Source organism: Zootoca vivipara, chromosome 9 (genome assembly GCF_963506605.1).
Source record: "Zootoca vivipara chromosome 9, rZooViv1.1, whole genome shotgun sequence".
Classification (NCBI taxonomy): Eukaryota; Metazoa; Chordata; class Lepidosauria; order Squamata; family Lacertidae; genus Zootoca; species Zootoca vivipara.
The window spans coordinates 23,727,269-23,751,370 of record NC_083284.1 but is presented as its reverse complement, the minus strand read 5'-3'; the positions used below and the strand labels follow the sequence as shown (position 1 = coordinate 23,751,370).

Here is a 24,102-nt window from a genome sequence, read left to right as displayed (position 1 = left end):
GGTATTCCTATACCATAAGAGAAAAACTGTGAGAATACTATTGGACTGGACAGCAAGGCACTCCCTTTGCCATCTTCACCTCTCCTTTTAGGTGATGAGCTCTGACATCAGAAGGTCCCAGACTCAATCTCTGGCTTCTCCAGTTGAAGGGATCTCTAGAAGCTGGGGCTGAGAGAGACCTCTGCCTAAGACCCTGAAGAGCCACTTGTCTTAGGTGAACTAATGGTCTGAACTGGTTGTGTGTGTGTGTGTGTGTGGCAGTGGAACACAAGATTCTACTGCTGCTTCTTTTTTAACCCTTGAGATCAGTGGTTCCCAAACAAAAATAGTCAAGTGTTGTCCATTGAGTCTCTGAGATAATGGCAGAATGTTGTTTCTAGTAGAACCTGGGCAAGGTTCTCTCTTACAAGAGTGGTATAAGGTTTTGTACAGGAGTTAGGTTGCCACCATGTCTGCTGAGACAGAAGAAGAATTGTTTTTAAAACATCAGCTCATAAAGAAAGGCGCAGGCAGGCCTGCAATCCTTCAAAACACCAGCAGGAAGATTTTCAGGTTACCCTGTCCTAGAGATTCCTAGACCTTTATTTGTTTTAAACCCCACCCTGCATATTTAACAAACAGCAAGCCAGTTTATAAAAATGTTTAGAAATGGTGCTTGCTTCTTGTTGCAGTATAATTATTGGGTCAGATAATATAAGTATTAGAAGAATACAGATCTTGTTCTTAAAAGTGCTCGAAAGTTCATTTTGTTTTCATATTGCCAATATTAGATCTAAAATGCAACTGTCTTAATTCACTTTGCAAACCTTGGCATGCTGTTGCAAGAAGCACTTTTGTGGTTTATCAAATCAGTTTTGACTTGTTTTTTTGTTGTTTTGATTGCTAACCACTATTTAGGAAACATAGTGTCAGAAACAAATTCTTTGTAACACCCACTGTGCCATAATGGTTCTTAACTGTGGTATGATGTGTGTCTTACCTTGGCAAGTCTTAGAAGAGGCTAAGGACTGAAAACTCGGCAACATTTTTCATAGGGGAACAGAGGCACTGGCTTATTGAGGGCGGGTGTGGTGGGGGAATGTCTCTTGTGTGATGTCGCAACGTCTAATGTGTGAGCATTGCTCCTTCCTTCCAAAGCTGGGCAGAAGCTTTCCAGGCTTTGGGAAGGTGGTGCCAGGCCTCTGAGAGGATGCTGGAGCCCTGCTGGGTGGGCTTTGGAAAGGTGGCATAAAGGCTCTTGGACCCTTTAAGGGACTAGGCTATCCCCCCCCCCCAGCCCACTGACCACACACCACTGTTGGCTACACTCCTGTATGACACAAATCTTTGCTGTTCCCTGTTATCCGCATCAGCAGTGGTTTTCCACAGTGCCCTCAACTTTTTATACACCTCAGTGATGTCTGAACTAAGGCAGCCAGCCAAAGTGCACAAATAGAAAACGTTGTTTTTAAAGGGGGCAGAAGGTGAAAGAGCTCTTTCTGGATGTCTTATACAGAAGAAAGCAGCTTTTTTGCTATATTGGGAGCCTTTTGTATGGAGGTTAAAGTGGAAGGGGGAAGTTTTGGAGGCTAAAATGAGCCCACGGGGACCCCCCCCCCGTCAGCTATTCATTTTTAAAAGACACTTTTATAATTTTAATAATAATTATATATATATCACTCATTCATTCAAACAAACATGGATTCTCCCAAAACATCAGTGTAGTATTTTTTAAAGAAAAAACCCAATAAAAATAAAAAATCAATATAATATCTGAGAGGTAATACATCAAATCTATTCAACCAGCTAAAACAATACAGTAAATAGCTTGGGCAATTACAGTAATTGGATACCAATTAGAAACACTCAGACTACTAGTCTTACCTCCTTCAGGAGGGTATTCCAAAGTCAATTGCCAAAAAGGCCTCGTCCTTCCTAACACAACTTTCCTAGAGGTAGAACTTGGAAAGGGGCCTAATCTGAATGTCTTCATGTGAGGGGCAGGTAGATATGGGGTGGGGGGAGGTGTTCCAGTGATTTAGCCCTTTAAAGTACTTGGAACTGGGCTTGAGAACAAAACGACATCCAATGTACTGTAATTCCTTCAGTATATATGCTGCATAGCTCCCATCTAGACCAAGACCTTTTCATACCAAGGGGGCTGCAAGATTACTTTGACACAGAACCCGTGGGCTGCATACTCCCTTGTCATGTGTGCATGCATGGTGGGGGCGGGGGGGAGAGTGAGCCCTACTTCTTGCTGTACAGTATTCCCAAAGCTGGCTGAGTGAGGCACTGGGCTTAGGGAAGGTGGTGTGAGGCTCTGGCAGGGTCCTAGAACCCTCCCATCACCTTCCTAAAGCTAGGAACTCTGGCAGCAGAATTCCACACTAATTGCAGCTTCTTAACCATTTTTAAGGGCAGCCCCACATGATCCTACTTGGAGGTTACCAAAGCATGGGTTGCTGCAGCCAGGCTATCCTAGTTGAAGAAAGGACCAGCTAACAAACCAGCATAAGCTGGCTAAAGGTGTTCAGAACCACTAAGGTCTCTAGTGACAATACTGGATCAAGAAGCATCCCTAAACTGCATTCCTGCTCCTTCAAGAGGGAGCGCAAGCTCATTAAGCACATGCACAGCCCATTTCTGATCCCAGGAAAGATCAATTCACAGTGCGTTCATCTTATCAGGATTCATTAGTTACCTGTTGTTGTTGTTGTTGCTGTTTTTGTTTATTCGTTTAGTCGTGTCCTACTCTTTGTGACCCCATGAACCATAGCACGCCAGGCACTCCTGTCTTCCACTGCCTCTCACAGTTTGGTCAAACTCATGTTAGTAGCTTCAAGAACACTGTCCAACCATCTCGTCCTCTGTCATCCCCTTCTCCTAGTGCCCTCAATCTTTTCCAACATCAGGGTCTTTTCTCATGAGGTGGCCAAAGTATTGGAGCCTCAGCTTCAGGATCTGTCCTTCCAGTGAGCACTCATGGCTGGTTTCCTTCAGAATGGATAGGTTTGGTCTTCTTGCAGTCTATGGGACTCTCAAGAGTCTCCTCCAGCACCATAATTCAATTCTTTGGCGATCAGCCTTCTTTATGGTCCAGCTCTTACTTCCATACTGGCCAGTTACTGAGCCTAAACAGCAGTTCAGCACCTCCTAATGCATGGTGGTTGCAAAAGTTCCCATAAATGCTCATCTTTGAAAATGTTGCTTGCTCAGTACTGTTTTCTGACATTTTCCCCTTTGTTTCTAAAGTATTTGTAGTAACAGTAATACTAATATTAATATGGTTTTCTTCCCAGGAAACGGAGGCGTGTAGCTATAGACAATCTGAATCTGGGTAACCAATTTGCGTCTTTTGAAAAAGGAGAGATGATGGCCATTTGAGCTATCACCCTTGGAAGCCAGCTCCTGTACCTTAATGAGAATCTATACAGCTTTTATTACTTGGCCACAAATAATGGGCCTAATGCTTGTTGGCTTTAAAACACCTATGAGTAGCACGGCTTTTTCTCTCCTGCCTGTGCACTGTCTCCCTCTTGCAAAATATAAGACAAGGCCAAAGCTTAAATTAAAATCCTCAGGTTCTTATCTCCTTCCCACAGGAAAGCAAATCTGTGTTGAAAACCGTAAAATTAAGAGGAGAGCAAGGATAGCATAATTTAGCAAAAATTCATGGCAGAAGATTCTGAGCCTATATGACTGGAGGGATAGGTCAGACATTAAGATGATACCACTTGCTAAAGCAGGCTCCTTAAGGTGGTGCTCTGAAAACAAGGGAAAGTATGCAAGGGGGGGGGGGAGACACACAAAGAAAAAAAATATGACTCTGGCTTTGTGTTCGTTCGTTCCAAACTAGAAAGGCTTATTATACACAGACACTTCTCCTGCGTTGTATTTTTAAATATGGGCCAACAAATTCTGATCATATTAGCATTCGACTAAATCTGGATCAGTTTCCTCTTTCCTTAGCTCCCAATATTTTACATTATTTGAAGTTCTTTTAAAGCAGTATCTGCATTTTGATCTGAAGCCTCCCTTCCCTGTACAACCATCCGTCATGATCTTAAATTTATGAGCAAAAAAAATATTGCTTAAGGGGGATCCAGTAGGAGTCTCGTAAAAATACGCTACGGTTTCTTTCTTGATAGCATAGCGCCCATCTACAGAAAAAGAGAAAATTAAACTACAGAACATGGTGTAATAATGCAAATGAGTCTCAAACATTTTCTGTGTTTTGCATAGACATAGCCTGTGGGGAGAAAATTAGGAATTATTCTGGTAACTCCAGCATTTTTTTTCAGCTTGAGGGGATTTCTGCATGTAGTAGTAGAATATCTTGATTTTTTATTTTTAATGCTTTGCTAATTTCTAGCAAATACTGGATACAGTTTTGTTATATGAGCTTTGCTTTACCTTAACATCTATGGTAGCACTACTCTGAAAGAAATGACTACCGTATGATTCAGTAAGGTGGGTGGTGTTTTTGTGGTACACTTCCATTATTATTCCTTTTGTTTGATATGAGCTAGGACCACCACCGCAACATTGTAGTATTATTTTCAGAGTAACCTAAATTTGGGGTTACATGCAGTTTGGGAGTGGGATGGTCTAAATGAAAATGAAGCAGTACTGTATTGGGAATTTTCATATCTACCGTCAGAATACACTGGTGAAATTGTACTGCATGACTTGATAAAATATGATGTCTTGGGAAGAAGATGCACTCGGTGATATTGCAGTGAGAAGGGGACTTGCCTTGGAGAGTAGTTCTATGAACTATGGTGGTGGACAGATTAAATCTAGAGAGGCAATAGTGAATATTACTTTACCAGTGCAATAGTGAATATTACTTTACCAGTGCTATAGAAGTCTGTCTTTCATAGTATGTTATCAAAATAAGAATAATATACATGTCTTTAACATTTTTTTTTAAAAAAAGCTCGTAAGACTTGGGCACTGGAAACATAAAATAAGGTGATGACAGACACCAGCACTGCATCTATATGAAGGGTGGGGTACATGAGACCATCCAGATGTTTCTGTACTCTAATGTCCCATCCGCCCCAGCTAACATGGCCATTAGCCAGGGATGATGGGAGTTGTAGTCCTGACAACATTTGGCGGACTGCAGGCTCCCCACCCCTGATCTCTATGAATGACTCCACTGAGACTTAAGCATTCCCATATTTAATGCTGAAAACATCATGGCAGAGCCCAGATGAGTGATCCAACCTGACGGCCACACCGTTTACACCAGTTGTTGTTTGGTGCTAGATCCCTGGCTGCATCTCTGACATTTTTACCATAATACATCAATTAATACATATTCCCAAAGGGGTGGCTAGCTCCTCGTACCTGGCCTTTTGAACTGTAGTGGATAATGTGCCCATCCTGCTGTTTAGTAGGCTCCCCCCCCCCTGCAATGATGAGAATATTGCTGGCTGAAGCAGGCCTGTATGACTTCTGACCATTCACAATAAATGCTGCCTCAGCAGCCATTAGTTATAGCTAGCACACCTTGCATTTTCAGTCCCAGGTAGATGGCAAAACTAGAAGGTATGTCAAACCCCTGGCAAGTCACCTTAAAAGGCTAGTGGAGTAAAGGTTGTGTGGATCCAGGTGGAGTACGGTAAAGAGATTGTGGAAAACCTGCTTAGTCCGTGGACCTGAAGGTGTGTGGTGTTGTGTGTGTGTGTGTGTGTGTGTGTGTGTGTGTGTGTGTGTGTGTGTTGTTTAAACTGTCACCTTTATGTACACTTAACTGCTTGGTTATTTAAAAGCTAGGCAGATAAACATGCTTAAAAAAAAACCCTCACAAAAACGTGACAGGCCCTATTTAAAATAAAATCACTGAAAAAGGCTTTTTGTTTTTTTGTTTGCAGTCCAACAAAGTACCGGTGGTGCAGCCTTCCCATGCGGTCCACCCTCTCACGCCACTTATCACCTACAGTGATGAGCACTTTTCTCCAGGGACGCATCCATCACACCTCCCCTCAGACGTCAACTCAAAACAAGGTGAGAGGCCTTAATTTATTTTCAGCTGTTTGACAGAATAGCCAACCATGTTTTGCCCCTTAGCTCAGGGATGCTAAAGGCAACAATTATTCTGTCCTAAAAGGTATCTTAATCAAGGAGCCAAATGCCTAGGTTTTCCTGGTTCACTTTTGTGAAAATAACCGCAATTGAAGTCCTTGGCGCCCCCTGCCATTTTACCAGTGTAGTACATAAGTTCTAAATTACCAGTGCATTAGGAGGTACTTTCCCCCAAATTGGCTTCCGATAGGTGATAGGCGGATGCTATGAACCTTTCTTAATGACTAACCAAATTCTGTTTTAGAATTTAGATTAGGCTTCCTTTAGAGGAAATCAAGAGGCTGTTCAACCTGAAGCTTTCCCTTTCATCCAGCTGTTTCATCTGCATTTGAATAAATAATAGCCATTTCTTACTTGGTTGGTTGGTTTTCTGAAAGTTTAGCTTGGACACTAATCTTAATTTCAAATATTACCACAGAATCTTAAATGCTGTTTATGGTGTGCTTTCAGAATTTGAAATTGATCTTGCATTATTATGTGTGTGTTTGCTTTCGGTTACCTGGATTTTGAACTTTGCTTCGTAATAAAAATTTCATGTGTGTGGTTTTTTTTCTTTAAAGAATAATTCCCCAAGTTTTTCTTACAGTAATATATGAAGTTTCTAATGGGTAAAAATGTAGAGGCTGTTTGTGCCTAGTTGAGTGGTAGAGCATTTGCTTTATGTCCAGAAGGTCTGATTTTCGATCCTCAGCATCTCCATGTGGGGCCAGAAGGGTCTTCTGTCTGAAACACTGAGCAGTCACAGCCCGCCACTTTAGACAGAATTGAGCTGGACAGACTGAGTATAAGGCAGCTTCTGTCGCTCCTGTATTTTATTGCCTAGACTGCTGGAGCGTAGTTGTTGTTCCTTTGAATTTTGGAGTGCAAGAGACAGCTTAGCTGGCTTGGGGAGTGGCCACTGCATTGATTGACCACTCTGCAATCATTGCTGATGATATCTACTGTTGCAATTGCTTAGAATCTAGTAGAATATACATAGGTTAGAGTGGTGGTGACAGTTTAGGCTTGGTATACCATGCTATGTTCGGCAGTGTTTCTGAAAACAACTGAAAAATCTATGGTGGGAGGGGAGAAGGACTTAGATATAAGGTGCTCTTGGCTCTTTAGTGTCTCCTAGGCAATTTTGTGTCCCATGATGTGGTCATGTCCAAACCTGCCATTTTGGAAAGAAGTGACCAGCCACATAAATGTGGTTTTGGACACATCCCTGATCCTCTCAGATGTCGACATGTTGCTAAATTATGTATCAACCCAATGGAATATAAGCAAAGGGCAATGAGATTGGCTTTTGCATGCACTCACAGTGGCTAAATGCTTAACTGGAAGGAAACATCCTCTCTCCCTCCTCTCCATCATGCAATGGACAGAAAACATGATCCAACTGGCCATTTATCAGAAAGAGCCTTCCATAAGCAGGAAAATGATGGGAAATACTCAGATATATGGGCCCTCTACACAGACTTGCTTGCATAAACAATGGATGCTGGGCAAGTTTGGGATGATAAGTTAATTCTATCTCCCCTCTCTTCACATCGGTACATAATGATTGCTCATTGTAAATTTCTTTACAGTAATTATAAATGTCCCTTGTATTTGCAAAATTTGTATTTGTCCCCATTCTGTATATAAAATATTCACACACATAAAAGAAGTAGTAAGGTGCTAAAAATGGCTGGTTTTTCAATCATTTATAATCTGAATTTGGATATGAGACAGCATCTCTCCAGCAAGAACTTTTCCATGTGACATTGTCTTGTGTCTCTGGGCAATGCTCCATAGCCTAGCATGCAGTTTAGCAACATGTGTGGTGAGGGAAGAATGGTGTGGCAAGACTGACCCCCATCTCCTTGGCCTAGAGATTGTCACCAGCTCTGCTTCTGAATCTGGGGGAAACAGGGGAACACTTCCCTTTATCAAGGGTAAAAGAGCCAGAACAGCGACTGTTTTTCTCATGTCTCATGTCTTTTTAGATTTTGAGCCTGAGAGTAGGGACCATCATAGAACTGATTCTTGAAAGCTGCTCTGAGAGCTTTTATTGTTACTAATTAATTGATTAATATACCACCCTTCATCCAAAGATCTCAGGACAGTTCCCAAGATAAAAATACAGGATAAAAACACAAAATAAATAGTTAAAACAAAAAACAAAACAATAACAGATAAGGACAATAATGGGAGTGTAGGAACGGGGACTTTAAGCTTTTGTCCCCCTAGTGATTGTAGCATGAACCGGGGGCCCCACACCATCTATTTGCCACATAAAATTTTCTGCCATTATGGCTTTCCTTCACCCACCCCCAAATGTTGAAACCTGTTTTGATTGTATTGAATTTTGATGTAGTCAGATTCCCCCCCCCCTCAAAATGACAGGGTCACTTATATCTCCTCTTACTTAGAATAGAGGACTTTACATATGAAAAGAGACCAGCGGTTTTTGCGTTGGTTCTTTAATGCACTAAATAAATCAATGGTTTAATGGTCTCTGTGACCATCATTCTGTGTGTCTCCTTGGGACATGAGATTTAGGTAGAGCATGAAAACCATAGGGCTCATCTGGGACTTGGATTAGCTTTAATCCTTGAGGTGGTTTTTTTGAGTTTGTAGCATTTCTACATTCTTGAGAATGTGAGTTGATGGATCATTTCCAATGTGACCTCCTTATGCCATTGCAAAAATACTAACCAATACAAAAGATTGACTTTGGCGCCCACAAGAGTCAGAGACAAGGAGCTTAGCTGAAGCTGGAGTGACAATCAGGAGCCAAATGAATCATATCAAGTGTGACCATTACACGCCTGAAAATGATTCTTAATTAACCACCGATCCTCTGTGGTAGCAAGTTTCCAAAATCTGTGAATCACAAGGGAACCACAGAAAATGTACAAGCAGCAATTTACCTAATCTAATAAGTCTGGTCTGCTGCCTATTTGGAACTGCTGTTTTTCTGCTCTCTCGGCCCCTCTGAAAATGTTTCGTTCTGATTTATTTTTCAAGACTTGTTTCCAGTGGAACCTTTAAGAGAGAGAGAGATCAGATAAGCCTCCCCATATACTTTTATTTTATCACTTTTTGCAGGGTGGGGAATCTGTGGTCTTCTAGAAGTTGTTGGACCCCCCCAAAAAAATCTCCCTCAAACATCATAGCCCAATGGTCAGGGATTAAGGGAGTTATTGTCCAATAACATCCAGCAGGCCAGAGGTACTCCACCCTTGACTTATAGGCTGTAACCTTCTTCCTCTCTTTCTTTTTAAATCAGAGTGAAAATTAACCATGCTATATAAAAACTACTGGTCTTGTGGCCTAAGCTTTTGTGAACCAGATCTTCCTCCATCAGAAACACGAAGCAGTCACCTAAGTGGGTAGGTATATATATGTATATCCTAGTATAGAGAGAAGGAAGCTTTTAAAAATTATGAATCACGTATAAATGCTGAAGACAAAAGGTCAGTCAGTGGAAGGCAGGACAGCTGGTGCATCACAGTACCGACCAGAGCACAAATGAATACTGAATCCAATCTGGTAAGCAGTCTGGGGAAAGGGTCTCTGTAGCTCAGTGGAAGGGCATCTGCCTTGCATGCAGAAGGCCACAGATTCAATCCCCATCATTTCCAGGTAGGGCTGGGAATGATTCCTGTTTGAAACTGTGGGGAGCTGCTGCCAATCAGTGTTGACAGTACTGGCCTAGGTGGACAAATGGTGTGACTTGATATAAGGCTGCTGTGCAGTGGGGCAAACAGGTGAGCATGAAGAATGATGAAGTCACAAGAAGAGAGCCTTACATAGACCCAACCTTCTCCACAAGTTTGCACTTTGCAGTGTGTTCCCAAAACAAAGCAATCCATCTATATTTTCCAGCGTTATTTTCTATGCGAAACTCCTGCATGTTGCAAGGGCCCACAAGAGTGGTGCCCTTAACTCACCTGGCAAAATTGTTAACCTGTTCAGTCTCACTCTGACTTGGGCAGAAGAGTCATGTCTTGTCTTGGAAACTCTCTTTCGGCCCAGTGACACCTGCATATATGTTGCAGAGGTTTACAGTGATGGAAGTTTATTTCCACCATCCCCAATTCAAGGAATACTTCAGTCACATCACTCAGCAGTGCACTGATGACAACAACTATCCTCTTGACACTAGAAAAGAGTTAAATGTGTGGAGCTCTCCTGGGGCTTTCAATATAGATTGGACTTTTACATGGAATGTTTATATCTTCATGCAGCTTGCCAGGGTCAGAGCTGCAGGGGAACCTTCCTACAGAATTTCAGGAACAAATCTACGCAGACACACCCAATATTATCCTAGCTGCTATCCCGAATGCAGAAACTAGATAATCCTGTTTCAAATTTTGGCATTCTCACAGGACAGGTGTCTTACTAAGAAGAGTTTATTCTTAGGTCCGAAATCACCTGCAGTCATACTTATCTTCCGGGCATCGCAGTCTTCCTGGAAACTACAATTTGCTGACATACTTATATGCTCCAAGCTGCCATTCAGGTCATACCACAGAATACATTGTTTACTGGATGATGTAACTGCATTTATCCATTCCTTTGGAGACTACCACCTTCAAGTTTTACATAATGCATTCTTAAAACAAGAGCACTCATTTGGGAAGAGGGGAAAACAGATCAACTAAGTCAAGGCAGGTACAAAGGAGTTGCTGTCAGTGGACTGGACCCAGCAAAAGGCTAACTGAATGCCATTTACTGTCTACAGCTCATCCTGGAAGATGATATTCTTAACAGATAGCACTTTTTAACTGAAGCAACTGCTAACCAGCAGCAATAGGTCACCTAATGGAGATTAAAATATATATAATGGTGCCATTTTGTTACCCTAGCTATTCTGGCAACACTGTCATGGGACCAAACTACAATGGCCATAAAATCAAAGTCTTGTTCATCTACTCATCCTCTAACATGGTATGACTGAGCAGTGATGTCCTTCTACCATTGCCTTAAATCAAATAAGTTTATTTCTCATGCAAGAAGATAAATGGGCACAAATTGGTGATATATGAATACCAGCAGGGAAGCATTTCAATTCCCAGGGCATTTTGTGGTCCCAAGAGATCACAAGATCATGGTATTCCTATGTCAAGTTTCAAATGTGAGGAGTATGACTCTCTTAGCAAATTTGATGCTCTGATGTTTCATCTGAGCAAATCGTAGGAATTGCTAGATCACTGCAGAAAGCAATTGTTAGGTGTGTGTTTAAGCTATTGATCTTGCAATGCCTGTTCATTATCAGCATCCACTAGTCAGTGGGTTACATCCGTTCCGATTGGATCTTGAAGTTGTTTGTGTTCTGCATAGCACTGTGATTCACTTACTGCTATGTCCTGTATTGCTTGACCTTTTGACTTTGCTTTAGAAACACAATCAATCACTCTTCCTTCTCTTTGTACTCAGGGTGTATATACTTACCCACTGAGTAGAGTATATATCTGACAAAGTGGGCTCTGGTGCATGAAAGCTTGTGCCACAATCAATTTATTAGCACTTAAGATGCTGTAAGATTTTGTTGTTGTTGCAACAGATAGATAGCTATAACTATCCTCCTGGAACATGAAATGTATTCTAAGAGCCAGTGTCCAGATTTTATTGCAGCTGTTCACACCAAATCCAAGGCTTGGATTAACAGGTTCTTACAAACATCTGTGGGCCTTGGATAGATATCCAAATTTGCTAGATGCTGACACCAGCCGTTCTTACAGAGTGGCTATACGGCATGTAAAATCACTAATTTGATTGTTCCTTCCAACTCTAGAATCCTATGATAGAATCTGTGACTGTTTCGTTGAATGACAGTGGTTTTTAGTTTTGTTACCATAAATGATGTGCATAAGTAAGTAACAACTTAAGTCCCTTAATTTAAATGGGGCTTAAGCATGTATCTGGATCCAACCCCTAATATCTTGGGTTCTATAGCTCTGTTGCACAAAGCAGCTGTAGCAAGCACATTTCTGACCTGGATCATATACCAGCTGTAGCATCTAAGAATTAGTTTCAGCAGAGAACATGCCAGCTTTTAGCCTTTCCTCTGTGTGTCTTTGGTTTGGTTGACAGTCTGGTCCTAGTTGCCCTGTTGCTATCAAGTAGGTATGGAAAACTTTTAGAGCAAAAAATATATTGAAATTTAAGCATTCATAATCTGGGCTGATGAAATGAGTCGTGTGGGTGTTTGTTTTTAAAGTGAATCTAAATGCTAAATGCAACTACGGGCTTAGAGGTTTTGTTCCATTTTCTTTTTAATTTATGGGCGAGTTGCTTCTATTTCTTTTTAACACAGTATTTCATAATTTGATGACCAAAATGACAACTTGCGCTCTATACTTTTCAACAGGCATGTCCAGACATCCTCCAGGTCCTGATATGCCCACTTTCTATCCCTTGTCTCCTGGTGGTGTTGGGCAGATTACCCCACCTCTTGGCTGGTAAGAACCTCTTGGTGCTTCCGAACTAAGTTTGTGTGTTCTTGCATAGTTGTGTATGTGTGTGTTTGTTTTTGTTTTAAAATAATTCCTACCTGTTTACATTTTTTTAAAAAATTAGAAATCCGTGGAAATGCCAATGAGTAAATAACAAAGTAGCAATTGATTGTAACTAGCAATTGTTTCATAAACTGTAGGTTTGTATTTACTGAACTCTAGTATATATTACACCTTCAACATGGTTCATTTGGCCCAGTGCTCACAAGGCCTTTCCTCTAAAATGTTTGCAGGGTTCAGGACTGGGACACACACATGAATGCCACTGAGCATGTGCACTGCCTTCTTGCCACTGAATAATTGCAATTGATTTGCTCAATGCACTGTCCGTGTGGCAGGTGGGTCATTTTCATAGCGTCATAGAATTGTAGAGATGGAAGAGACCCCCTAAGAGTCATCTAGTCCAACCACCTGCAATGCAGGAATCCTGTCCACAGCTATCCCTGAGTGGGCTTGAGACCCCATCCTTCTGGTTACCAGACAGACACACGGACCACCATTGGGCACAGAGTGAAAACACAATTATTCGAGCACTTTCCATCCAAATTCAGAAAGATGAGTAACAGAAGATCAGGTGACTTTTCAGCATGTTCATCGTGCAATCACAGCTAAAGAAGAGCCGTTGCAGAGTGACTGTGTATAATTTACCTTCAGTAATACTTCCCCCAGTCATATTAATAAATTGCACTGCCATCCAGCAAGAGAGTGATTCAGACATGGACAACAAAAGAATGACATCTGCAGTGTAGTGAGCTAAAATGATATATTCTTTAGAGTTCTATAGCTGGCAATTTCTGCACCTCTTTGGGTTTGTTATACTGGGAGTGTGCATTTTGGCATTTCGCCACACACATCAGACATGAAAATTCCACAGCTGTAGGCTCTCTACACCTTGTCAGATTGGGCCCAAACCTTTGAGTAATCTTCCCTCGATATTTTGGAAAATAACAGCAAAATGGCTGTCAGCACCATGAGTAAAAAATGGCTGCAACTTTTCAAAATGACCTTGTAATTAGAAGAGAATTTGAAAGAGCAGGATGTGTGGTGCCCATTCTGTTTTGTACAGCTGCTTTTACACTATGGAAGCATTTCTCATGGTTTTGATTCTAGCTTTTAAGTTTTGGCATTTCCTTGAAATGCTTTCTCAATGCAGATGTTTTTGCAAAGAGGGTGAATCTGGAGGAAAATGCTGATAATACAAATGATGGAAGTCTAACAGAGATTACTCTTACGCTCTGCTTACTGTAGCTGAAAATGTGCTATATTTGGATTTATTTTTCTTTCCCCCAACCCTTTGGTGCACTGGCCCTCCCTACTGCACACACGCAGAGCTCTGTTTAAGTGTGAAGACCGTCATGGTGAGCATAAGAAAGGGCCAATAGCTTTGGAAATGCCAATTTCTTAAAACATTAAATCTGTCAATCGATAGCTCTGCTTAAATAGAATTGAGCGAAGTCTTTCAAGGATAGATCAATTATTCTCTCTGAACTTTGCTACTCAAGTGTGTTGAATCCTGCTCAGAAGTTGCATCAATGCAAGCTGGAGGAAAAGACAATGTAAACTAAGCAGAAAAAAGTTCAAAGTATTTGAAGCAATCAATTTGTGCTAGTGAGATATGGCATTCTGAAGAAGACTGGAACTTCAAACTAAAGAGCTCAATGGTTTGTTTTCTGTGTGCACTGCTTTCTCTCTCCCTCTCTTAAGATTCATGTTTTGCACTCAAGTTGCTTGCATATATACTCATCTTTTGGTAAACATACATGCTTAGTTTTCACTACCCAAAAAGAGAACTGTACCCATCTTTTCAAACCATATTAGGTAACTTCAGTAGGTCATGGAAAAGTGATGCTGTCAACAAGACAATAAGCTGCCTCAACACCTTGCCTAGAAAAGACTAGGCAAAAACAGAATCTTGTGAAGCTGCAGAGGGCAGGGGTGCTTCTGATACTTGTCTCCTATGGTGCACTCAAACTACCGCATTTCAGGAATCTGAATCCACTATGCCCCCTTTATATAGAAATCATAAATATTAAAAAATGCAATTCATTTGCTAATATACAGTCTTTCCCCAAATAAGTCCAATAAGTTTTGGCAGGACTATTAAAATAATGAACTCAGTATCTTATAATCCAGGCATGTCCAACAGGTAGATCGTGATCTACCGGTAGATTACTGGACATCGACGGTAGATCACTGGTAGATCATTGGCTCCCCCCAAAGAAGCTGAACAACTGCGGCTCCCCTTTAAAAAGCTCAATATTTTACCTGCTCCCTGAAAAAAACTCAACAACTTTGACCCAAACCCCCCCAAAATGGGCCTTCCTCCTTCCTAAAAAAAGCTCAACAACTTTGACCTGAACCCCCAAAAAGGGGGTAGGTAGATCACTGCCAGTTTTTAACTCTGTGAGTAGATCACATTCTCTTGGGAGTTGGCCACCACCCCTGCAAGGAATTATATTAATTAGACTAAAGAACTAGGTTTGATGTTATCTTTAACCTGTATATATTATGTATAATATTTTTTCCATAAATTTATTGTGTGTTCACCCTCTTGGCCTCGTTTGTAATAGGTAACTTTAGTAAAGAATGCTGATCAAAAGCTACTATCCACTCACTGAAAGAAGGATTTTAAAGAGTTTCAGTTACCACTTACAACCAATCTAGCAATAGGTAAATTAGGTAAATAAGTAGTCACTAATCCAAATCCTCCTCATTTATTATCTCATCTAAATATGCAGAGAGAATCAGTTTAGGTGTTTTAGGAATGTTGCAGCCAGTTATATTATTACTAGCACTTTTTGCCAGAAACTAGATATATAAGGACAAGTCATCAGCTTCCAAAATTTAACATTTCCAACATATATCCTCTTCACCTCATCCTGATAGAAGAAAATATATAAATTTGAAGTACCACTGAAATTGAAATTTATATTTACTTTAATGGTTATTTGAGTAACATTTTATTATTTCTTTATTTTGCATGACAAAAACCTATCCTATACTCCTAAATCCTGTTAATTTAAGGATATGTTTGGTAAAGCTAGCAGTTCTTAGGATCTAGGCCTCATTTATGCTCTTTTTGCTACATGTGGAGGTTTATCTTCCCAAATAATCGTCATAATGATACCTTGCAACACCCTGAAGTGACTTTACTGACAAATTAATGTTCTTTGCGAGTTACTGATGCACGAACACTTTTCAGAAATATAATTAGTCCCATGGTAAAAACTTTCCCATTTTTAATGTACTGTATTGGCAGACTGATGTGTAAACATCTGTTGGTTGCAGTGGAACTATAAGTTTTGTCTCACTTTGACTCTCAAAGAATCATGAGAGTTGCAGTTCACAGAGGATTCTTTGTTAGAGACCAATAGACACCCACCCTCTTTTCACAGAACTATAGTTTCTAGGGTTTCACTGGCAAGTAAATAATGCACCCCTTATCACAAAGCAAATTCTAGTTTATTCGAATCCATTTTATAGAAAGTGTTAAAGGTAGTGTTAAAGGTTACCCAGTTCAAGTTAATGTTCCCAAGATCTGTGATGGTGGTCTTTCTCAGTAGGGAATCTGTAGAACAGGCTTCCTCAACCTCGGCCCTACAATTCCCATCATCCTTGACCACTGGTCCTGCTAGCTAGGGATCATGGGAGTTGTAGGCCAAAAACATCTGGAGGGCCGAGGTTAAGGAAGCCTGCTGTAGAACCCTAAATGCAGTGCAGTATGCTTTCATTGATACCTAGCATCTGAACTCATTGGTGTTTGGTAAAAAGGCAAGCTCACTTCTGTTACAGTATTATTGATGGGTTCCTTTCTTCTGTGACCTCAGGCAAGGTCAGCCTGTATATCCCATCTCAAGTGGATTCAGGCAGCCCTACCCACCCTCACTTTCAGTCGACACTTCCATGTCAAGGTAGGTCTAGGTGCGGAATGAGTGGCTAAGGTGTAACTGCTGGAATTAGAGGGGCAGTTTGCTCCCCTGCTTGCATCCTGGTGTATGCCTCTGCTTGCTATCCCCTTCCCCCAGTCAGCTAAAATGCATTTATACCTATAACTATACTGTGTATATACAGCTTACCTAAATCACATGCTAATGACCTTCAGCATATAGTCAGGGCTGGAATCTGAGACAGCCTACCCCAAACCTAGTGCCCTCCAGATATTTTGGACTACAACTCCCACCAGTCCCAGCCAACATGGCCCAGTAGTCAGTAGGGATGGGAGCTATAGTCCAAAACATCTGGAGAGCACCAGGTTGGGGAATATTGGTATAAAGGCACGTGTTACCGCAGCCTGGCTGAAGCTAAACAGGTCTGGGTTTGATCAGTGTCTGAATAGGAGACTTCTTGGAAACCCTAAGTAATTCTATGGGTAATGCAAAGAACGGTGGAATATAAATGGGGGGGGGGGGAGACCGGATAGTCATTCAAACTGCACTGGTGTTTGTCGTTTTGCATCACATGAATATAACCACTAAATATAAAATGGTCACTCCTTTGATCAGAGTCGCTTTGGCTTCACTCCCTGCTCCTGGGCTTTACTCTTTTCGTGTAGATTGCAGCACCTCAAAGAAATTTCCAAGCCCAAATCTGTTTTAAAATAAAGGCAATGAAGCTGTGTACACATGGTTATATCTGTAATGGTGGTGTGTGAATGGGTGGCAGTGTTAGTGCAAGCAAGCAGCACTAACTGGGACTTGGCAAGGACAACACTTTCACATCACACTTTACATTTCTGCACTATGGGAAGGTGGGCTCTATACCCTGTGCTTGGTGTACCCAAAGGTTTCAGCGAACCTCTGCTTATTTTGCAGGTGTAAAACACAAAACTGTTGATTAACACAGGCATTCACATTTGCTATTCAGGTGTGGGTTCTATCACATTTCTTTACATGTGCTTTTATCACGTAGGGACCAATCCTATACACAAGAAGCCTGCATAAAGCACACTGGTGTAAGTTAAACTTGCATAAAGTTACACCAGATCCAAACCCCATTCACCAGTGGGACTGCTGCTCTGCCTAAGCCTGGTATTTAAAAATAGTGTTCTATGCCAGGTTGCCAAGTCACATGATCAAGTTGAATGGGCTTAGGATCCAGCCTAAGTCCTCCCCTCTGATCACACCCCTGCCACATCCCTTTCTGCTGATTTACGCCAGCCTTGGTTAAGGCAGGATGAGCAAATTACACCAGCATATCTTCAGCTGAGCCAGGGTTGGGACTTAATGGAATCAGCTGGCTGAGCCATAGATCCGCTGCATCCTAAACTGCTCATCCTGGTGGATTTTGTCATAGGATTGCCCCTTTAATCACTGTTTTATGCATCTTTAGGAATAAGATGTCTTGAAAATTCCTAGTTGAGCAAGCCACCATTAAAAACATTTCAGTGTGCTCTTTAAGAGTGCATGCCCAATTTCCCTGCCCTTTGAGTTTCTTGATGGAATATGCAAGAAGGTTACGTTACCAAAACATTTCAGGAAGACGGGGGGGGGGGGAGAGAAAACCAAAGAAGCCTCAGAGGGGAAGTAGCAAACTAGTTCAGTAATGCCATTTTAAGTATTTATTTCAATTTATTTGTAGTATGAGCCATCCCAATAGAAGCACACTGATTTGGATCTGTGCCTAAGGCAACACACTAGACCATATTCTTTCCCCCACATGCTTGGGGACTTAAAAATTTGATATGCGATCAAGTAAGGTTGATGAAATGTAAGACAGGTTTTATGTCCTTTTATAAAGATACACAAGTTACCTTCGTTAGAGGTTTTTTAATTTTCTGCATGATAATTACTACCTTTTGTTGGCTGGTGGTGGATAACTCAATATCTTTTATACTTGTGTGGAAACAGTTTTTTGGGTTAAGGGCTTTATTCTTTTGAAATTATTGGCCATGTTAAATTCACTTGTGTTTAATTCCAGATTCCCAAAGCCACAGATAACGGGAGACTAAAAACCCTATTATAACACGTTTTAGCCAAATAATTGTTTCCCACATTGGTGTATCATGGTCTCTTAAGTGGTATGAATGAATTGCCTCCTAGGCCTGTCTTGAGTGATTTGTAGGTATCCTATACTGTGTTCGAGTTCCCCTCATGAAGAAGACTGCACTCTTTTCCTTTTTGTAGGTTTTCACATCATATGATCCCTGGTCCTCCAGGACCCCACACAACTGGAATCCCTCACCCAGCTATTGTAACACCTCAAGTCAAACAAGAACATCCACACACAGACAGTGACTTAATGCATGTGTGAGTTTTCCTCTGGTCTTTAATTGATCTTTCATCTGCAATGCCTTAAAAGTTGAGTAAGCATGGCAAATAAGTAGTCTCAGTGTCAGTCTTTCTCTTTTTCATTTCCCACGGGAAATCATATATATATATATATAGGGATGGAAAGGGGGCAGGGTTCTGGGGAAAATGACTGGCAATCCTGCCCACCATTGTACCCAATGGGTTTTGACTTTATGTAATTTTGGCTTTAGGTGCAATCCCTGGAACGTATCCCCCATGTTAGTTGCATGCTTACAAAATCCTCACCTCTCAGAGTAATGAGCATATTGGGATGCAGCTGTCCACTGGACTTCAGGCTTCTCCAATGTTTTAAGAGTTTTAAGAGGAGAATACACATGAAAGTACACATTAAAATATTAAATGTGTATTTAAAAATTATTATTTAAAATGCAAGTTAATGCAGAGAGAGAATGGAATTAGGCAAAATAATTATGCAAAATGTGGAATTTTGCAAAAGTGACAAGGGTCTAGAATGGTTGCCTCCATCCCTAGGACCAGTGGCATTCTTCAGTGATAAAATTCCCAAGCTTGACAAAATGGGTCTTTTGCGAACTGAACCCTAGAATGAAATTCCATAGAATTTGCTGATCCAAATGTTTTTAAGTGGAAAAGGCTTTCTTTCTTTCTTTCTTTCTTTCTTTCTTTCTTTTTCTGTTTCCCATCCCCACCTGTCTCTCAAAAGATTTTTACCGATATCCTGTAAGCTATTTTCATGCTCTTCTTTGCACTCAACTTGTACCGACCACCCTCCTGCAAAAGCACAACACAACACCTTGCCACTTTATTTCCTCCCTCCCTCCCGGTTCTTTTATATTCCCTTCTCCTTCCCACAACATTTCCCCTCTTCTAGCCCTTTCCTTCATGCCTTTCCCCACCCCTTCTCTACTCCCGGAACTTCTCTGCCCCCTTACCATCTTTACTCATGCCTTTCCCCACCCCTTCTCTGCCCCCTGACCATCTTTACTCAGCATGCAAGGGGTTGCTGGTGCTAGCACTCCTCTAATTAGAAGCCTGGGGTTATATCTGGGGTCGGTGGGGCAAGCAAGTTAGGAGGCACTGGGTAGGGTGTGGCACTGAGGGCTACCTGAAAGTGGGTCCCAGCCCACTGGTGGAGGAACATTGTGATAGAACATATAGGATACTTCCTCTTCTATCCAAAAATGTGATAACCAATCAAGCATGGCTACTCAGAAAAATAGTTGGTCATCTGAAATAAAGTGCTGAAAATGGTAACAGTTGCTCTTTCTGTATTTCCTTTCCTCCTGCTACTTTTAGGAAGCCTCAGCATGAACAGAGGAAAGAACAGGAGCCCAAAAGACCTCACATTAAGAAGCCTCTGAATGCTTTCATGTTATACATGAAAGAGATGAGAGCGAATGTCGTAGCAGAGTGTACTCTGAAAGAAAGTGCAGCTATCAATCAGATTCTTGGCAGAAGGGTATGACACAACCGTATTTGTGTATGTGCATGTTCTGTGTTCAGTATGTGCTGTTCAACAAACCCTTGCCCCAGTACCCACCTCGACAATGTGGTCACTGGCTATTGGGAGCTATGTGATGCAGTTTAAAATGAAAGCAAGAACTCTTGTTGTGTCATAAAGCAGGAGCCCATAAGGTAAAGCATGTGTTTTGCATGCATAAAGGGTCAAATTTAAGTCCACAAGGCTCTCAGGTAGGAGAACCAAATAGGCTCCTGACTGTGACCTGTTTTTCAGAGAAGTCAACACTAGGCTAGATCAGAAGTGGGGGATCTCTGATTCATGAGCCTAATACAACCCCCCAGGCTTCCCAGGCTGGTGGCCACACTCATCTTTAGGATGTCAGATGACTGGCAGGTAGGCTGTCCTATACACCTGTCAAAGTTCGTTTGTGGAGATGGAGGGCCTGTAGCAAAAGGCAGCTTCATATTTCATGCAGATGTGCTAGCCATGTGTCATAAGACTGTCAGTGGCAGTGGAACACGAGTGGAGGAAATCCTGTTGCACTTATGTCCTGTTTGCAGGCTTCCCATACACATCTAACTGTCCACTGTAGTAAGAGAATGCTACACTAGATTGGCCTTTGTTATCCACTTGTTTTCATGCTTTGATTTGAACAAATATATACAAATAGCCATGGTAAAATATGCAGAATTCGTGCTGGAAGAAATAAGTACATTTTGCAGTACATGTTTCCTTTTCTTCTACAATATTTTCATAGGCTACCTTCCTTAAAGTATTAGCCAGTACATTTCTAAAAAAATGTTTAGGGGTACTCTCATTTTTCTACTCATATTGAAATACTGCCCCTTAAAGAGGCCAAACTTAGATTCACAAAATGTTTAGGGGTATGCATACCCCTGCGTCCCCCCAGAAAAAACCCACTGGTATTAGCAATATGTCTACTATTTTGTTGCATTTGCAAGTTGAGACTTTCATTTTAAGTCTGAATTTTTAATTCTCTTCTGATACTTCTTTAGCTTTCACTATGCTTGCCAGTTACTTAAACCCTTGGCTTTTAAAATGAGACTTGGCGTCAGAGTGATTAGGGCTCTATTTGCAAAGAATACTATAATGTTTATTGCTTGGATTCTATCAAAGCACGGTCTCTGTGTTTTATTATTATGCTGTGTAAATAAACCATAGGACAGAATATACCTTCTTTGGTTTTCACAAACACTGAATTAGCTTAAGCTCTTGTCTATATTTTGACAGCTTTCTGTAAGACTTACAAGTCCAATTACCTCTCGTCTCCCAAGGTAGCTCCTATGTCCTTTATTCCATGATTGGTCTCAGTGTTTGATAATGGTTTACAAAGGATAGCACCTAGGCAGGAATCCAAGTGCCGTCTTTCTGGGTAGACAGCTGTAGCTGCACTCTAGAAAGTACACTCAAATTTAGTTACATGAAAGTACCTCTTCAGAACCTTAAAAAAACTTTTGATGCCAAATATTTTGGTATTTAAAGGGCAAAAGAGTGTGAATGTACTGTCTGCTACACTTGTGTTGTGAAACAAACCACTTTTGGGGTGTAGAAGTTTGAAGATTATTGGGCAGGTTGAGGGAAACTTCCACACCACATTCAATAATATGCATACATTTGGGAAGCCATGGCATGGGTCAAAACAATCGATAGTCCTCCTAGATCAGGGCAGTCCAACATTTCATACCAAATGGACTGCAAGAGTACTTTGACACGGAACCCACAGGCTAAACTTTGACACTCTCCAAGCCCTCACACTGTCTTCTGGAAATTGGCTAAGTGAGGTGCCATGCTTTGAGAAGGAGTCATAAGGCTCTGGAAGGGTCCTAGAGCCCTCCCGCCTTCTTCCCAAAGTTGGGAAAGTGCTAACTAGGACCCTGTCAGAGCCCTCATGCTTCCTTCCCAAAGCCCAGTGCCTCACTTACTGAGCTTTGGGAAGGCAGCCCAAAGGACTGGGTGTGGGCATCAAATGTTCCCAAGGGCCACCAAACAAGATCTTGCAGGCTGCACGTGGTCCTTGAGTGGCATGTTGGACCCTCTGTCCTAGATGAAGGCAGATGTAATGTTGCTAAAATAGTGTTGACAATTTTGAAGCATTGTAGTCCAAATTTTTCATGGCTCTCTAGGTTTGAGTTCTGGAGGGTGGAGAGAACTAGGATGAAAATGTGCTACATAAGCTGGTTGTTCACAGTGGCTTGTGCCCAGTGTGGTTCCCCAATCCCAGAACATTCCTTAAGGAAAAGGGTTACTTCTAAAAGTTATTGAGAAGGTGATGGATTACCAGTATTTATTTTCAAATGTATATCATGATTATTATTTTTTGTGCTTCAGCATGCAAAGTTAAAATACATAGTAAGCTAATAAACAATTTAGGGTGGTAGTCAACTAAGTTTTACTCAGTGTAGAACCGCTGATATTAATGAACATGACTGAGTTAGGTCCATCAATTTCGATGGATCTACGGTATGTAGTTGAATTACCATGCCTAGTCTTAACCACAACAGCAATAAAACATTTCTACTTAAGAGCACTGAGTGAAGGATGGGGAGAAAAAAATGTATGTATGCTGCCTTAAGAAATAAAAAATATTTCCAGCCATTCTGGGAAGCTTCCAACATAATAAAAACACAGCAAACGTCAAACATTTAAAACTTCCCAATACAGGGCTATCTTCAGAAAATTGTTTTATCTGTTTGACATCTGATGGGAGGGTGTTTCACAGGGCAGGCACCGCTACTGAGGGCCCTTTGCCTGGTTCCCTGTAAGACATGCCTGCAGGATCAGGCCAATGGAACATCTAGTTAAGCATCCTGTTCTCACAGTGGCCAACCAGATGCCCGTGGAAGCCTGCAGGCAGACCATGAGCACAACAGCACTCTGCCCACCTGCAATTCCTAGTAACTAGTATTCAGAAGACAACTTGCCTTAAAGTAAGGGTGTAGAGCGTGTCTGACGGCCAAGTGAGTATTCATTTTGTTGAAGTGCATGTCTGTAGCTTCCATGCCTGGAGGAAGCCCTTTGCAGGGCTCAGCCAAGGGACCTGCTCATTTTGTATTTTCTCACTCTCCGCTCTTACTTTAGGCTGCATTTCTGTGCAGTGTTGCACATACTGTAAAATTACCAGCCCTTCCCCCTGCCCCGAGTTGTAAATCCAACATTCTCTACAGCTAACCACATCTGACAAAGTAGAACACAGAATGGTTATTCCAATATTTCAACTAGCGATAATAAGGTATAGGTACCCCTGACCGTTCGGTCCAGTCACGGATATCTCTGGGGTTGCATGCTCACCTCACTCTATAGGCCAAGGGAGCCAGCATTTGTCCACAGACAGCTTCTGGGTCATGTGGCCAGCATGACTAAGCCACTTCTGGCGAACCAGAGCAGTGCACAGAAACACCGTTTACCTTCCCGCTGGAGCGGTACCTATAGAGGGGGTATTATGTTTGCCCACCACTTTATGCACTGTGTTTGGGTTTTCCCAGCCACCGAATGTTTCATTAACAAAACTTGCTAAACACATGCTGTCCAAGGATGAGGGAAGCACACTGGACTTCTCGCTGAGGCCCATCCTATGTGGGCAGAACTTATGGGGTGATGAATGGGCTGTTTGCTCACGCTGCCTTCCGAAGGACACATTTGAAGGAAGAGTCTTCCCTGTGTACACAAGTCGCTTCAGCCTGAGGTCAGCTGGCTCTGTTCATCTGCCAACACACAAGAGGCTTTGACTATTGGCATGTTACATCAAATATCACTTTTCTAGTATTTGCAATGGCCTGCTAAAAGCCAAACT

General features: G+C 41.6%; 1 protein-coding gene across 5 annotated transcripts in view; it reads left to right on the top strand.

Moving 5' to 3' along the window:
• The window catches only part of LEF1 (lymphoid enhancer binding factor 1), a 105,868-nt gene that overhangs the window by 57,530 nt on the left and 24,236 nt on the right, over positions 1-24,102 (top strand). For 4 of the 5 annotated variants that reach the window (XM_060278496.1, XM_035111583.2, XM_060278495.1 and 1 more), the window contains exons 5-9: positions 5,865-5,997; positions 12,419-12,509; positions 16,391-16,474; positions 18,686-18,808; positions 20,126-20,288. In XM_060278496.1, the coding sequence (XP_060134479.1) occupies positions 5,865-5,997; positions 12,419-12,509; positions 16,391-16,474; positions 18,686-18,808; positions 20,126-20,288 (594 nt within the window). The remainder of the gene's footprint in view (positions 1-5,864; positions 5,998-12,418; positions 12,510-16,390; positions 16,475-18,685; positions 18,809-20,125; positions 20,289-24,102) is intronic. The other variant, XM_035111584.2, reaches the window with a different exon arrangement.